Source organism: Condylura cristata, unplaced genomic scaffold (assembly GCF_000260355.1).
Source record: "Condylura cristata isolate star-nosed mole 26May11 unplaced genomic scaffold, ConCri1.0 scaffold00025, whole genome shotgun sequence".
Classification (NCBI taxonomy): Eukaryota; Metazoa; Chordata; class Mammalia; order Eulipotyphla; family Talpidae; genus Condylura; species Condylura cristata.
This window is the reverse complement of record NW_004567126.1, coordinates 26,820,568-26,838,134: the sequence shown is the minus strand read 5'-3', so window position 1 is coordinate 26,838,134 and position 17,567 is coordinate 26,820,568. Positions and strand designations below refer to the sequence as shown.

Genomic DNA, 17,567 nt, shown 5'->3' with positions numbered 1-17,567 from the left:
ATCTTTCTTTACTTTGCAATCTGTAGAAACATTTTGAACGTCACTGACAGGTATAAAGCAAGTGAAAACTGCCTTCTCCATTCCAGCTGCAGGTACTGATGAGCTGCCTTCTACGATTTAACCACAGGAATAGTGTTTGGTTTTTTACATAAAGGATTTCACATTCTGCTTGTTCTGTAGCTAGCTTTTCCCACTGACTGATGACACTGACATCTTTCATGATCATGCATTTAGAGCTCCTTTGTTCTTGCTAGTGGCTGCATTGCCATTGGTCCAAACCCACTCCATAGCGATGGCTATTTAAGATGTTTCCATCATTTTATTAACAAACATTGCAGTAACAAGCATGTGGATAACTTATTTAGACTAATGCAGTTATATTTACTCACATATCCATATATCTCTCTGCTCCCTTGAAAAATCACATCTTTTCCCAGAGGTAGCCAAGATAGACCAGTCAAGTTGGTGATGCCGCCCCTTCAGCATTATTTATAAAATTACATGAATAAAGAAAGACATTTTAGGAAAGTTGAAGTATTAAAAATGACTAAGGTATGGGTGAGCTGAAGTGGCAAGAATCAAGGTTTTAGCAATTCTACTTATACTAAGTGATAGATGCATCAACAAAGCAGAAGGCCACATACAGCAAGTTCTCTTTAAAGTCTGTGACTGGCTGGTGTGTGGGAGACCATCAAGATTAAGGCTGCCCTTTCCGGTTACAATTTCAAGAGCCTGAACTTAACTTCTCAAACATCTCCTTCCTGTTCTATGCTCTTAGGAGCTCCCAGTTTGTGTCTACTCACTTGTAACTATCAGGTCTATTGGGCTTCAGGTGATAAAAAAAAAAAAAAAAGTTTAAATATAACACATCAAAAGCAAACCATTCACAATTCAAAAAGACCTGGGCTTTGGAAGGAGGGAGGTAGGATACTTTCTCTCCATCTCTCAGCTCTTTCAAGCTGGGAAGCTCATGTGCAGTGTCTGTAGACAGAGACTCATCCCCTGAGCTCAACATAGCCTGTCCCTGTCTCATACCTGTGTACTTTTGGTTTTGAACAATAACAGTGGGTATTAGTATTTTCCTTGGATAACTGTTCTCAAATGTGGTTTTGCTTTGGTCTAGTAAAAAAAAAAATTCTATGTTCTTATTGATCTGCAAAAAGAACAGATGTGACTAAGGTGGTAATGCTGTTTTCCAGAAGGAAGTGAAGGTTTCTATTTGGCCAATATAAATATTTGAGAGTGTGGCAAGCTCTTGCTTTTGGGAGTGTATTCTTTCAGAAACTGTATCGTGGTGATGAGATACAGGTGCTGAATTTCTGGGCCTTCAGTCTTAGGTGTTGACCCAGTCCTGAAAAGCAAAGGAAACTTCCCGGGTTTTTATTTCAGTAATGAGCCCAGTGAAAGTGGAGTGACACAGGGAGGGCTTGCCTTTTTGTCAATTTGGCTGAATTCCCAGCTTTCTGCAGGGGTCTCCAAGTGTCCCTTAGAAAGAGGAAAGTTCTCTTTGATCTGTTCAATCGGTGTATGGCTAGTGATAGCTCCGCTGGGTTGCCCCACCTCTGAGGTAGCATCCTGCCCTTGATGCCAGTCCAGTCAGCCTGTGTGGGAATTACTAGCTCATGGCACAGTAGCTCCTTGAACTGGCTCCAGGTCTTCACATTGTTAAATAGTTAGGGGGAAAGGGTGTCCTGAATGGACTCTGCAGATACAGGTTTTGTGTACTCCACCCCCTACTCCAGTCATTGAGACTACAGCTCCCAGCAATACCAAGGGAAGACTGTGACAAGGGCAGAGCTAAGCAGCCATATTGAGACTTTTGGGGATATATATATATGAGGAAGACATGTGGGCTCTCTTGCTCTCTTTCCCTTCTTTCCCTTGCCCTCATGGCTGGTTGCTTGGCTCGTGATGAGCTTTCGGTGTGCTATTGGGGTTCCAAGTCAGCGGAACTGGTAGGACACTCTCATTAACTTGTATCTCTCTCTCTTTCTCTCTCTTTCTCTGGGTTGTTCCTTTTTTGCCCCCTTTGTAAATAAACCCATTATTGACCCTTTTTGTGCATACCTGCAGTACAACTGAATCTTAAGCATGGTGAGAACCCACAGACAGGCAACCCAGTTTACATTGGGTTGCCCTGTAGGACTTAGTTTAAAAGACTATGGAGTCTCTGTGGCGCATCCAGTAATACAAAATGCCCTACGGGAAGATCATACACTCCTGTTTTTACAGAAACAATGTCAATTCCTATTAACTCGATGCAAAATATTTTAAGAAAATCCCTCCATCTTCGCCAAGCTACCTCTGGTAACACTCACCCTTTTCCTTACTTATCCTTACAGATTTCCATGCAGACTGGGCGCAGGAAGCAACTTGGAGGAGGAGAAGAATGCAGTGAGCAATGGCAGCGACATTGCAGCAATATTTTTCTCTTCACACTGGGCAGGGCAAGAGGGAGAATAAGCCCAGGATAGAAACAAACCAATAAATAAGATGTAAACCATTTCATAGGGAGTGATTTCTATTTTGACAAGTCTCTGTCAATTATGATCTCCCAGTTTTCTCTGCAGAGAAATTGTGACACTAAACAAACAGCTGTAGCTTCCTGGGACTCCTGCTCTAATAATGCTCTGTCCATCCACATTCGAGAAAGCCATCAGGAGTGCTGGCCCTTGGGGCGAAGTCTTCTGAGCTGAGTTCAGGTGGGATTCTAGCTGGCCACCTCCATTTCAGAGGTCCCTCATTTGGGGGTAGGCATGGTGTGATATGCGTACCCCTGAAAAGGTATGAACCTATTCCCCTAAACATACACAGTGCTGTGAACCAACATGACCTCAACTGAAAAAAAGATACAATCTGAGAAAAGATGCTGTGAACACTTGCACTGGGCCTACTTAAAGCTCTTCTCTCAAAGGCCTTTCCCGAGGGCACTGGCAGCTGACCGAGCTGTCATCTGGCTGAGGAACGTGTTCCATCCCATCACGAATTTCAGGTTTGCTGGACTGGCGCTCCGCATAGGTCTGAAATGACAAGAGTTGAAAGATTAGTCCTTGCTTCATTCTGGGGCTATTCACTCCCCTCAAAGCCCCCATCTCCCATGTCCAGCTCATGCCTTTGACTCCAGCTGCTCTAGTCTTCAGGTTAAAAACAGAGGTCTGGTTTATTCCAGTCTTCAAGTTATACTTGGGTAGCATGCACTGCAGTACAATGTTTGATAAGCTCACAAGGAAACCCAGTCCATAGTTTTATGAGTGACAGAAATTGCTCCTAAGATGTCAAGTCTAGGGCCCCCACCCCCCCTTGAAACAATAGCATGTCTCTACTTGTTAAAGAGTAGTTAACTGTGTGGAAGACCAACATCTGCAAACAGAGAGGACAACTCCTCAACAGGAAGTTAGTGACCGCACACACCTGCCCTGTAGGCCTGTAGTCACACACAGTTTTTACATGGTCACAGGTCTTTGAATGGTCCACTGACTCTGACCACTGATAAATATTCCTGTGAACTGGTATCTGAGTTCAGGGGTTCCACAGACATGTAGCTGAGCAACCCTGGCCAAGTCCAACAGAACACAGCATTGAGTACATGAGCCTGGTCAACATTTTCATGGGAGAAACTCCTTGTATTAAAACAGAGGCAGCATCAGTAGAGAAGCTAGAACCCATTTAAAGGACAAGGCTGATTCTAATAATGATATGATTTATCATTTTTAATTTTCTATGAGAAGGTATTACTCACTGGCATCTGAGGAAATTTACCTTTTCTCTGACCCGCAGAAAAGGAAGTTCAGGTTAAAAACAAAAACATAATTTTTTCTCTTTATCTTGCTGGCTCAATTTCACAGACCCAAACACCAGAAATTACTCAAAGAGCCCACCTTGGATTCTTAATAAACACCTGTACTTCAGTATCCAGCCCTGATGTATTAGGACTACTCTAAATATTTTTTACTTGTTTGTTTTATATAGCAAATGAAACATTTGCTTTCTACCCTGTACTGTGATAGTAACAGCAGGAATCTTAAGTAGTAAGAACAAAGAGGTGGAGATTTTGAGCAGAAAGGTGTTCAAAATCTCTAGACCAACCCTCTAATTTTCCAGATGATGAAAGACGTTGTTCTCTGAGGTTCAGAGAACACCTGAACTAGTAATTCTATAAAGTGTTTAATAAAAGAAAGTAGTGGCAAGGCAGGAGGCGCTTTTAAGCTCTACTTGTAAGACGCTCAGCGTCGTTTTCATACTACTGAAGGCAGACACGAGGCGGTGGCCACATAGAGTCTCAGCCCCAGCCCCGCCTTCCTGCCGGCTGGCCTCTGGGCTTCGCCAGGTTCTGACAGAGTGAGTCTGAGCCCAGGGGCTGGGCACACTGGACCCAGCGGTGCAGATACCCCCACTCACCTGCAGGACCCGGTAATAGTAGCAGTAGAGCCGGTGAGGCTGCAGCAGGTCCCTGGCCGTCAACTGCCCTGCTTTTGCAATCTTCTTGGCCTCTTCATCGTTTTCCTGGAAGGAAAAAGAAATAATAACTGAGAATTACTCCTGTGATCTACAGAAAAGATCAGGATGAGTGTGGCGTAGGTGAGACGTGAGGTTGAACGTGGACACCTTGGGGAGTGAGCACCAGATGGAACAGAACAGAGAACAAGCTACAGAGACACCCTGCTTTCAGCATCATCTGTTGCACAGAAATGAGCAGCCCCTCCCCTGCGGCCACACCCCACACTGACTCTTGGGTGGTTTCCTAACCATCCGGGCTCATCGGCTGTCCTGCATCCTAACCCTCTTTGCAGGATATTAAAATACTAGAATAGAACGAGTCTGTTGTGTGATCATTTCTTTCAAGTTCTACTGAAATGTGCAGTCAGAGCCAAAAATGCCGTTATGAAACAAAAAACTATGTAGCTATCATCAAACACTTGGCCGTCAGCCCCCACAGACTGTTCCTTTGTACCAGGAATAGTCAGTGTCCCCAGTTCTGATTTGGGCTGACAGCTAATATTCCAGCAGGCTGCCCACAGGGAAGGCTGTTTGCAACCGGTTCTGACTCTTTATAAAGGGTCACAGAAATGTGTCTGCCTCTGGCACCCAGTTATTTCTTTAACCAGATATTGCTTCTTGGAAACTCAGAAACAGAAAACAGTCTTACAACAAAGGTTACATTTTTCAAGTTTCAAAATAAAACATAACAGGTTCTTAATACTTTAACCTTGAAAAATGAATTCTAATTTTATGGGCAACTTACGATTTGGGGGATGTTGTGGAGCATGAATTCATTACAAACATGCACTTTTTTGCTAACTGAGGAAAAGAAAACAGTGCTATGATTATCTTAAATGTCTTCTTGTACATGAAGCACTTGAAGTAAAATGTTTGGGTCCATATTTTGCATTTGGTATGTTTTTGCTCCTGGGCATATGAATCTGAATGATTTTGGAATAAGAATTTCTAAAGACAGATTTTTTTTTTTTAAGCTATATTATGTCAAAATAACCTGTTACGATTGAGCTCAGTAACTAACACTGGTGCCTTTTGGTGAATTTGCAATTTACTAAAGAAACTAAAATTGCACACAGCATACCTTGGCCCATTTAACTTTTTCTAGCAGATCGCTAAGATTTCTTCTAACTGGCACATAATGTTTCCAAGGTTTTAGTTCCAAATAGAAGTGTTCGTAGTAAGGCGAGTCCTGCTTCAGAACCAGACTGTCGCCCAGCATGAGATACGGGTACCGATACGCAGCCACGGTCCCATCCACGTTCACTTGGTACTTGTACTGAAGGGAAGAGACAAAAACAGTGAGTCGTTGGCTTCACATCTGCTTCTCACCAACACTGAAATTCTAAATAGAAAGGGATGATCTGCCACTTTCCCACTTTATTATTTAAAAGTTGTATATTTTGGGCCCTCCCTGGTGGCGCAGCAGGTTAAAGCGTAGCATTAAGAAGCTAAAGCCACTTCAGCATGAATTTGATCCCTGCCCCGGAGGTGACCACTGGACAGACCTCTCCTGATCCGCCCGCTGCTCCCCCCAGCAGTGCACTTCATCAGTCGGCCTGTTCTGCTCCCCACTCTGTCTCTGGTGAATCCTCTCACCGCCCCTGAGCCTCTGGCCTGTACCCCAGTTCTGTATGCATAAATAAATAAATCTTAAAAAACAAGTTTTATATTTTATTTGATAACACCCATGTTATCTTTGTATTAAAATTATAAGCAGTCTTTAACGGGTCAAGATTAAGAAGTATGAATACCTATTTCAATCTGTCCATGTAATAGGGAATTCAGATGTTTGTGACCAGGTAAGGAAACTATTTTTAAGATAATTAAAGCTGATATTGATAACAACGCACACTTTCATCCATATACTTTTTGTTTGTCCCTTGTACCCGACCAATGTTCACTAGTTTAAGAACTAGGGTGAGGCCCTCCCTGGTGGCGCAGCAGGTTAAAGCACTGCACTGAGAAGCTAAAGCCACTTCCGCATGAGTTTGATTCCCGCCTGCCCCGGAGGTGACCACATGGCGAGGCAGACCTCTCCTGGCCCGCCCGCTGCTCCCCTCAGCAGTGTACTTTGTCGATCTACCTGTTCTGCTTCCCACTCTGTCTCTGGTGAAGCCTCTCACTGCCCCTGAGCCTCTGGCCTGTACCCCAGTTCTGTATGTACAAATAAATAAATCTTAAAAAAAAAAAAAAAAGAACTAGGGTGATGTTAGCAAAACACAATGTGCTCATTTTCAGTCACATTAAGATTTCATGTTACTCTTCCCTTTTTACCTCCTGATTTTGTTTGGTAGGTTCTGTACCCCCATTTCCTTCAGATTCTGGCTTCTATTTTACGTATGTGGAAATTTATACTCTTTCCACTTACAAGAGGCATTTGAGATCATTTTTTGGTAAAAAACATTTGTATTCCCATTTTATTAAAACAAATACAAAAGGGAGAAGCAGAGAAATAAATGCACCAGAACCCCAGGTTAATCCTTGTGTTCTGAGTATTAAATACCACTTGGCACTACTTGGCAGACAAGGTTTACAACAACAAAACCATAAAGGAAACCACGAAGACTTTTGTAACTCCCCTTCTGTGTCAATCCACAAGACAGAAGAAATCCATCTAAGCTCAGCTATTTTATAGACTGTCAACATGAGTTTATCATTTCTATCCATCCAGAAAGACTTAAATGCATACCTTAAAAAAATCAAAGAAGCCTATCAATTTAGCTTTTCCAAGTTCCTTTTCTTTCTCTTGGAAAAAAAAATACCCTGTAATTCCTGCATCCAGTAGCTCTGGATTTTCCTTGGCCATCTGCACCAACTGCAGCCTCTCCTCTCGGCTGTCTCGGCCTCTGAAGAAAGCTTTCTCTGTTTTATTGATCCAGGAAGGTCCTAGAAATTTGAGAGCAAAAATATACACATAGTTGTGAAATTGACATTTTCATGTGGTGAATATAAGTATTTTAATCTACTGTTGTCAAGATACTTTCAAGTCTAGGCTTTTACCACAGCTCCTTCTTGGTGTATTGTTCACAGGAATGCTCTGATTTCATCTGTTTTTCTTCTAGTGAGAGCTCATATTGGGGTTTCTATTGCACAACAGTGGGAAATAGCCAACATAACATTGCAAAAGATTCAAAGCAAAAGATGTGGGCCATTCACCAAGCATTAGCTTCTTCTGTCTTGGGCACTTCACAACAAGGAATGAGCTAAGCTTTTGTTCTTAGACAGGGTGATGAGAATAAACTATATAACTAAGTAACATAGGTCCAGCTTCAATCCTGAGGTGCAGAATTTTGAATACAATAAAAACTTTTCCCTCTATGCTGTTAAGTACAAATCCATTGGGTTGTTGGAAAAGTCATGTATATACATCTATATGTAAATATATATATATATATATATATACACACACACACACATATATATGTAAAACTAAACTGTATACATGCATTTATATCTTTTTTTTTCTTGGGAAGGAAATATTCTGGAAGGATTATTTAAATGTATTCCTATTAATCCAGAGACAGCCACTGGCGAACCAAAGTCTGTATTGTAAAGGGAAAACCATAAGGCAAAGACACTGGAGAGGGCTCATTCTTTTGACTATGTTAGCATACTTGTCAGAAACCCACTGGCATCATATAAAAAGTAGATCAGTTTTCATTTCACATTGTTTAGAGAGTTTACCAACAAAAATCCCTGCTCTCATCTACTGAATACACCTACCAAATTGCAATAAGAGACATAAAGAGTAGGCAGAGGTTTCTCTCTATTCAGGAGTTCAGTTTAATAAAGGGGTGTGTTGTGTTAGCAACATGAAGCCTTCGAACAAGGAGAAAGAAATTCATGTTTTAAAGGCTCAGGAGAGGCAGAAAGAGGGAGGAATTCCTTACAAGGTGTTGGGGTTGGCCATACAGCTACTACAATTCTCACATATCTCATATAATTTTCTATTTTTCATTTTTTTCCTCCTATCATCCAGGAATCTAACTATTTTGGAGGCAGATTTAAGTGACAACTTTACCAAAAATATATTTTCAATGAATTATAGACTCAGGTATACAGTGGATTTGGATATTACTAGTCCAACCAACACATCTTTAATTTTTGGATTAGAAGAATCTTAAAGAAACCACTATAGCATCTATAGTGCGGTTTTTCATTTAGAAAAGAAGAACAATTATTTAAAATATATAACTATATACTTTCTCTAACCAGACTGTCCCTTCACCTTAGCTGCTGAGCTTTATCATAGAGAACGAACATCTGCTTACCTGTATTTCCTTGAATAGAAAGGAGATCGTTGGCAACACCCCTCATTGCCTCAAGCGTGGAGTGTGTGATGTCATAGGTTGGAAGGATGATGTCTCGGGAGTCCAAAGAGCCACACCATGAGATGATAGGTAAAGGGCTGGGGGTGTCGTTGACTTTTCTGTGCTCCAACGGCCAATCGCCAAGATTAATATAAAATTCTAAATCTGGGAGAAGAACCTAAATAAAGACAGAGGCATCAGCAAAGGGAAGACTCCAGTCTTTGTTATTAAATGTTTCCAGTTTGGCTTTCTTAGGTATTTCTGATATAATTAAACATCTGAACAGAGAATGCCTCTCAGTCATCAGTAGTATGTGAAAACCCAGGAGGAGGATGAGATGCAGAAAATTCACTTAAGCAGGAGCTGGCACCTCTGATCAGAGGTGACATTTAATGTTTAGTGTGATGGAGGTAGAAATGGGACCGAAAGGTAGGAGTGAGTGACTTCACAAACACTTTCCGTCTCCTACCCTAAGGAGACACTGCAGTTACACCGAGCCCTGTTTTCCCTCATGATCAACCTCTTTGTCACATCTACCTTTGCTTTGGGAATTTCTACTCTATCTCCATGGTCATTGCCTAAGTTTATCATCTTTTGCCTTACTAGAGCTTCTGACTCTACCTTCTCTGTACTGTAACCTGCTTACCACATGTCAGGTTTATAAATTAAAGGTGAGTGGAGGGCAGTTGTTAGGAATGTGGAAAAGTCTTTTGAAACAGAGTGCCCAGCCCTATTTAGTAAGAAGCCAAGCCCTGAAGAGCAAGGGGAAGAGCCAGTGAGAAATTCTCAAGGGCAGGGATGACAGGGCAGCTGTCATCCGGTTACTTGTTTTTGAGTGCAAGGGTTATTGTGTATTTTGTTTTGTTTACTGTGCACTGGAACAAAATAATCCCTCTGCTATTCAACCTTCATCTAAATGTGCCATGCAGGCTCTCTTTCAGAGATGCCTCAGGTAAAGAAGGAAAATGTGTTCTGAATTCAAGTTCTTTTCAGGTGATGAGAAGAAACCTGCTATCGATAGTGAGTTTAGAATGGAAGGCGTATTCAGCAGGAATTTCAGCAGAACTTCAAGAAATGACCGTAAGAGCTTTGAAAGTTTGGGAATTCACAGAACCCTTAGTAGTATCCTATACTGTCTACTTACCAGGAGTGGGCTTATCCCATTTCACTTCAAAGTGAAATAAAGGCTAAGAACGCGGAAGCTCGAGTGACAGACGTCTTAGATGTCCAACTCCAAGCCTGGAATCCATTTCCATTCTTGGCCATTATTCACCAAGGCACTGAAATATTACAACTAAACAAAATACAGCATTTTGGAATCAGTGAATTCATTCTCATACCTTTCTTGCCAGTGACAGCAAAATCTCATCGGAGAACATTTTGAAGTCTGTGTATTTCCCCAGTGGCCTCCGGTAGATGTGGTTATTGAGAATCGTGTAATGAACAACAGCCCCCATTTCATCGCCGAACCTTCCTGGAACTTCACTGAGCAGCTGCTGGAGATTGATGCTGGGGAAAGGAGCGAAATCTCTGGCAATCTGTGGTTCCTTGGATGGACAAGCAAGGGTTCTCTGCCAGGCCTGAGGGTCCTCCTCGGGACAGTCACAGTACTCATGGAACACTGGTCCTACAAGGCACAACACACAGAGCCATGCTCTATTAACAACACAGGGAGAAGTTTCCACTCCTGCTGGGACCTCAGGCTGATTGCTGGCGAAATCTAAGGGTATCCAGACAGGGACAATTTGCCCTAAACCAATCAGTGGTGAAAATAGTTATGTCAGAGCCATATCCTTCTACTTTCTGCCCCCCTTTCTCATGCTTCCCAGACAACCCAACCTAGCACATGTTCTCCCTCAGAGCTACGTGCTCTTGGTCCATCTGCTGAAAAATTCATCTCTAGTGACTTATAGAGGCAGATGAATATAAAGCAAATTGCCTTTTAACAAGGAAAGGGGAGTGAGTGCATTATTTCCAGGCATTATTAGGTAGTAGAGATAGTGATGGTTTAAGGAATCAAGTGATCTTTTCTTCTCAGTTCCTAAAATCACTCCCACCAGCATATCTCAAGGAGAAAAGGTGTGACCCAGGGGCATCAGTTAGGGTAATTTAAAGTGTCCAACCAGGGGTTTCCCTGGTGGCACAGGGGTTAAACACACAGCACTATAAAGCTATGGGTAGCCACTGCAGCATGAGTTCAGTTGCTGACCAGAGAGGTGACCCACGTGGTGGAGGTGACCCACATGACACAGCAGACCTCCCCTGACCTGCCCTCTGCTTCCCTCAGCAGTGTATTTCAGTGGAGCTGCCTGTTCTGGTCCCCACTCTGTCTCTGGCAGATCCTCTCACCCCCTGTACCTCTGACCTACACCCCAGTTCTTGTATGGATAAATAAATATTTTTTTTAAATGGCCAGTCCAAAGTATAAAACTTCTCAAAGCATCATTTCAAAAAGAGTAGATTGACATTTACATCTTGTTTTAACTTATAGGAGGACTAAAGGGGACCGAATAAAGGATCAGGAAAAATAAATAAATAAATAACCAAAAGCAACAGGCAACTATAAATCAGAGACATTCTGCAGGAGAGGGAAGAACACAAGGACTGTGGCAACGGTGCACGGTACCGTGGCGGTGGGAATTCTGGGGGGACTACACCTGAGAGGAGAAAGCAAACATTGCTCAAAAATGAGCAGTGATGTAAAATACACATAAATAAATAAGTATATCCACATTTACTTTGAAAACATTTTTAAAAAGTTATTCATTTTCTTGAGGATTTCTACTTCAGACCAAGATGAGTGAGACAGACCAATGGACCCTTTGGGCCTTCATTAGCAGTGTCCTCAACACCAACAGAAATGCTGATGGATCTTTCAGGCAGAAGGAACTATATGGAAATGTGTCTCTACAAAAGGGCTGAGGAGAAAATTACCTGTAGAAGTACATAGATTTTACTTTACCATTAAAGATTTATTTTATTTTTATGCATACAAGAGCTGGGGTGCAGGCCAAAGGTGTAGGGGTGAGAGGATTCCTCAGAGACAGAGTGGGGAGCAGAACTGGCAGATCCACTGAAATCCACTGCTGCGGGGAGCAGCAGGGAGACAGGAGAGATCTGCTGCACCATGTGGGTCACCTCCTGGCAGGGGATCGAACTTGTGCTGCAGAGGCTGTGGATAGCTTCATAGTGCTGAGACTTAACCCTTGCACCACCAGGGAAGCCCTATTTATTTTACCATTTAAATCTCTTCAATTACTTCATTTTTCCATCCCTACAGATTTCAAGTTAAATTTGAAGAGCTCCAGGTGATATCAGCCCGTATCTACTGTTGCACATGACTCTGAAGCCACAGTCACCAGTTCTGACCTGCATGGGGTGTGGGAGTGAGCTGGTCACTTACCCTGCAAAATATAGGGGGACTGAGCCACGTGTTCCTCTCCATAGAGAATCTCTATCCTCAGCCCCTCGTGGGCAGTCTCATACATCCTGTATCTTATCAGAAACGTCCCATCGTTCCTATCCAAAGGCTTAGAAACATGAATCCGGACTAACTCTTTAGGCGAAAGAGATTTGACGACTACTTTGAATGTTTGACCTGGAAGAAAAAAATATTAATAATTCTGCTGTTTCATAGTCATTCTGTCTTATCAGTTATTTGGGCAGATGTTTCCACATAGAAGCTATCTTTTTCTGTAGCATCAATAACAAAAACAATTTAGTTTGGAAAGATCCTTCAGGCCAGGAGTTATGTCTGGCTTATGCCTTCAAACCAGGGACTGACTGAACATGTGATTCATTAATCATTCAATAAAGGATGATTGAATGAGCAAAATCAACTTATAAAACATCAAGGAAGAGATTAACTTTTTACATCTTGGGTCTCTTTTCTCTTGGGTAGGCTTAAAGCCTCTAAGGTTAAAAAGCCACCAGCTCTTTCATTTAGTAATACTAATATAGTATTTGGCACCTTGCTACAGAGCTCAAAGGCAATCTAACTTTCTCCTTGTAAAATATACACCAATTTTCTTTTAAACCATTTCAGTATTTAATAACTGTCATTTCTGAGGCAATTTCCCTTTCATTAACCCAAATTTCAAGCTGTACGTCTAAGCCCATTTTCTTTAGTAGAAATAGATTACAGCCACTTACCAGACTGTCACAAAGAAACCAACATACACACACACACACGCATACCTCTTGGTAAATTACAGAGTTTACTTCTTTAAATTTGTTTCCTCTGGTTGAAATAGAAGACTTATACAAGGATGATTTAACTCCAAAATTCAATGGGTTTTCTATTCCAGGGTAGATGATGCCTAATTAACAACTTCCCCTTCTCATTTCAAAGTGTGTTAGCTGACTTTCAGAGGTTTAAAACAAACAAAAAAAACCTCTGACTAATGTTACTGTAGTCCAGACTTCTTTTTTCTGCCGTATATTATCTCCCTTCCATGTCCCCAAGCAGCACAGAAGTTTTCCTGTTACCTAATCAAACAGTCCTGTTCTACATAAATTTTTAATCTTAAATAAGACAGATAAATGCAAGACATTAATGACTGCATGATTTGGGGAAGGGGGAAGAAAGCTGGATTTATAGAAGAATACTAACTCCATAACGTTTCCCTATTTTTACATTGAAAGTATGAGACTAAATTCCTATGGTTCCCTCAGTTATAACCTTTTTTTTTTTTTGGGTCACTAATATACCATGCATTATAAGAGGCTAATAAATATATGAAAATACATTTAATATTTCAAATACACATGTCAAAATATAGTCATCGGAAATGCATATTTTAAATGTTCAGTTATTTTTATAGTAATCTTTCTTGCTCCTGTCATTGCTGGCATGAGATTAATATTAGGAACAATGCAAAAATAACAGAAATGAGCAATTCTAGTTTCACAAAAGAGAAAATGAGAAGATGCAGTTTCGAACAGCTGCCAATGGAAGGAAAGTCAATTCTCATTTTCCTGGAGCTAACAGAATAGTCTCTCAGCTTGAGTTTTTCTACTTCACAAATTCAAGTTCCTTTAGGAGTCAGGGCTAACTGAAAAGGAATGCAGTGAGGATGGAGACAAAGGAAGGCCAGCAGCATCAGCCTTATCAGGTCATAGGCATCAGATGCTCTGAAGATTCATTTGGAAATAAATCAAAATGCATTTTTAAAAATAAAATATTCACTCACTTAGCACTTAGGTGCCATTCCCTGAGCTTGTGATTGTCAGATACATTTTTCTTATTGCCTCCAAGAACAAGTGAGGTAGGTGTTTGTCATCCCCCATTTTACAGACCAGGAAACCAAGGTTCCAGGACAGTAAGACACTTGTTCAAGGTCACATCTATGATGAGAAGCACAGCCAACATCTGAACACAGTCTGATTCCTTTCACAGTCCATCCTGAGTCTGCCTTGAAGACTGGGCAACATTAGCCTGCAGGTTTGCAGAAGGTGGAGGCCTAACCTGGGGTACCTGCAGGAACAGTTGGAGTCATCACCTCCCGTTGTTCAAGATGTACACCACAGCCCACTGCAGCTGCACCAAAAAAGTGGACCCCGACTTTGGCCTACGCAAAGAATGCTCTGAAGCTAAATGGAATCCACCCCAGAAGCCTGGCTGGCCACCCACCATGGGGCGCTCCAGCACCTGAGTGAAAACTGATGCACGACAGCCCTATAACAGTGGGTTCACTAAAAGGCAGAGAGCCCTGGCCTTCCCAGGGTTGGGGGTCTGGTCTTGACGGTGATACCTTTTGCCCATGGGGGTCACAGGCATGTCATTTTACCTTCACTGAGGCTTCCATCTTCAATTTCTCACAGGTAGAGTGAAGAAAATACTATCTATCCTTCCTACCTCACGAAATAATTCAGGAGAACAAAAGACAGAGTTTAAAATATTAAAGTGCTACAGAGCTAGGAGGTGAGAGGACTTAGGAAGGACAGCAGACTAAGGAGACGATAGTGTTCCACAGTCCGGCCGCCCTCCCACCACACGTTCTTCTACAGGAAGAACGTTATGGGCCTGTCTGCCAGGCACCCTGCCAGCTGCCGGCCTACCTCCACAGTGGAAGGAAGTCTTCAACGTAAGTCAGAGGAAGCTGAAAATGAAAAGTAGGCAGACTTTTCCCCACCAAGATCACAGAACCCCCCAACCTCTGTGGACTCCAGTTTGAGCTTCCCAGGTAGAGACCCTTCAAGCTGCTCACAAAGGCAATGCCTTGAAGTGGGGGTGATAATCAGTAAGTGGGTGTGGGTCAGTCCTTTATGATGGTCCATAGCTCCAGGAAAAGTTGAATCTTTCACTTCATTCTTGAGGAAGGAAAGCTTTCAAGATTTGCAAGTGAGTGATGGTGGCAGATAATATAAGTCACAGATTGGGTGAGCTTTCCAGAAATATAGGGCCACTTTTTAAATGGACACTAGAACTCAAGTGTCCTGGAAGGAAGCACAGAGAACCTCATGGGATGAAAGTGAAGTTATCTCAAAACCAAGGTGGAGTCTTACTTTTCTTATTTCCTATGGCCTTTTTCCTGATCTGCAAAACCTTTATGATCATTTTGGAAGAAACTTTTTTTGGGAAAAGAAATGCAAAGCATTCCTTACTCTCATGTTATAAAGGCTGATTACACGGATGAATAATGTGATGAATTCACATTATAAAATGTGAATGAAACCTCACTTCTTTCCTGTTTATTGCATCCTTGACCTAGATACACATTATTAAATGATCTCTTTAAAAGTCATTTAACTTTTTAATTAATTTTAATTATGGTAAAATATTCAGTTGATCAACTTAATCCTCTTTAAATGTATGGTTCAGATTGGGCAACTAATCTCTAGACCTTTTACATTTTGTACGCCTGGAACTTTCCCTCTCATCCAACAACTGCCATTTCCTTCTCTAGCTGCCCTGGAAGTCCTTAACTCTCTGTTTCTAGGAATTTTACTCCTTTTGAGACCTCATGTAAATGGAATTGAAAATGTCACCTTTAGTGACGGTCAAGTATTCCATCACATGAATGCCCCATGCTAGAGGAGAGGCTTCCTCCAGCTGATTCCTTTGGCCTGTGGGTTGTTTTGAGCTAAAATAACCTCAGTCTCACAGGTAAACTTACCACTCCATTCATTAGTGACCTAAAAGAATAAAAACTGGGGTACGACCCTGAATGAGGATTTTCATCTGAAGTTGCTGTTCTATTGGAGAAAACTATCTGTAGGCAGGGCTGGCATAATTAATTAGAGCAGCTGATCTCTGATTTCTCCCCTTTATCATTAAGGACCCAGGCCCCTGTTCTCTTTGCTCCATATACCTTCTCCATGTTTATAGTGAAATCTATTCCTTGCTTCTAATCTGACTAATTCCATTGATTAGCCAGTACAAAAAGGCTGCAGAGAGGTAAGAGGAAATCTCCTCTAGCACCCCACAATGATTTATTTAGCAATTACCTTAGAGATGACCACTTCATCTCCTACTGCATAACTGTAATGCTACAAGAGTATCCTTGCATATAAATCTTTAGCCACATTTTGATCATTTTCTCAGAACAAAAACCTAGAAATGATACCTTTTAGAATTTATTCCCAGCCATTGGAACTCACTTTTGTACATTATGTTTAAGACACTTGATAGGTTTGGAAAAGTATTTCCCAGAAGACTTTAAGCAAGTTGTGCCCCCACCAAGGGAGGAAGGTCACTATTTTAGGGTCTCTCGTTGCTCCCTTAAGTTTGTGTATTACCATTTAAGCAAAATCTTTGCAAATATTTTTAAAGTGGAGTTTCATTGGAAGTTATATTCCTTCATTCATAGTGAGAATGGGTAAGTTCGTTTTTCCTTAGTTTTCCGTCTTCTTTTCTTTCTAAAAATCTTCCCATTCATTATGACATCACAAAATTACTTTAGAAATCAAAGACCATACACGTTATAGAAGAAAAACTTTGACCCTAGGTCTGAGAATCTGATCTTTAGAGACATGGAAAGTACATCTCAAACTAAACACAGCAGACACGTATCCACGGGATCTGCAGGCTGCACTGGGTTATCCTGCTTGTTGTCTCTTTGGTGATAAAACAGGTGCCAGTTGGCTGGACATAAATTAGCAAATCCTGACAGGCAACATCTTGAAACCAGCAGGACAAGCTGTAAGAAGTTGCAAAGGTAAAGGAGATCTGGGAATGAGGGATTCAGGACAAAGCTCCACCCTCTAGGTAGAGACACCTAACAAGTTCTACGGAATTTCACGAAAGCCTGCAATCTGCTTTCCACAGCTCCAAAGAACTCAAGCATCTGGCCTGCATACCCGCTTCCCTTCACACTGCTCTGACATTTCCTTGGTGGAGCACGGAGTTGCCCTTTCAAACCCATCAGACTCAAGCCACGGAAATCCACGCAAATCTAGGCGGTGACTCTACTCGCGAGGCCCTCCCTGCCCGCCGCAACAACTCAGACACCCGAAGGGGGTGGAAGGACCCTCGGAGCGTGACTCACACGCACTGACACCCTGCGCGCCTCTGGGACTCCGCCTTGCACATTAAAAGCGGAGAGCCCGAGAGTCCATTGATTCGCTCATTCAAAGACTCAGTGTGGCCACTCCTCCCCTTTGTGTCCGGGGTGGACGAGTGGACCAAGCAGAAAAAGAGCAGCCCTGGCCGCCCGGAAGACGCCACGCGGGCGGCGGGCGGGTCCGGGCCAGGCGCGGCTCCTGCCGCCTCACCGGCCGGCGACCTCGCCTCGCTTCGGGGGGAGCAGAGCTGCTGTG

General features: G+C 42.3%; 1 protein-coding gene across 1 annotated transcript; it reads right to left on the bottom strand.

Moving 5' to 3' along the window:
• Positions 1–2,078: 2,078 nt before the first annotated feature.
• KDELC2 (KDEL (Lys-Asp-Glu-Leu) containing 2) lies at positions 2,079–12,409 on the bottom strand (the record flags this gene model as incomplete). The annotated part of the gene is made up of 7 exons (XM_004689286.2): positions 2,079–3,020; positions 4,399–4,503; positions 5,579–5,773; positions 7,187–7,383; positions 8,769–8,985; positions 10,148–10,434; positions 12,211–12,409. Coding segments are annotated over 7 exons (1,326 nt in total), but the record flags the coding sequence as incomplete, so codon positions are not given.
• Positions 12,410–17,567: the final 5,158 nt, after the last annotated feature.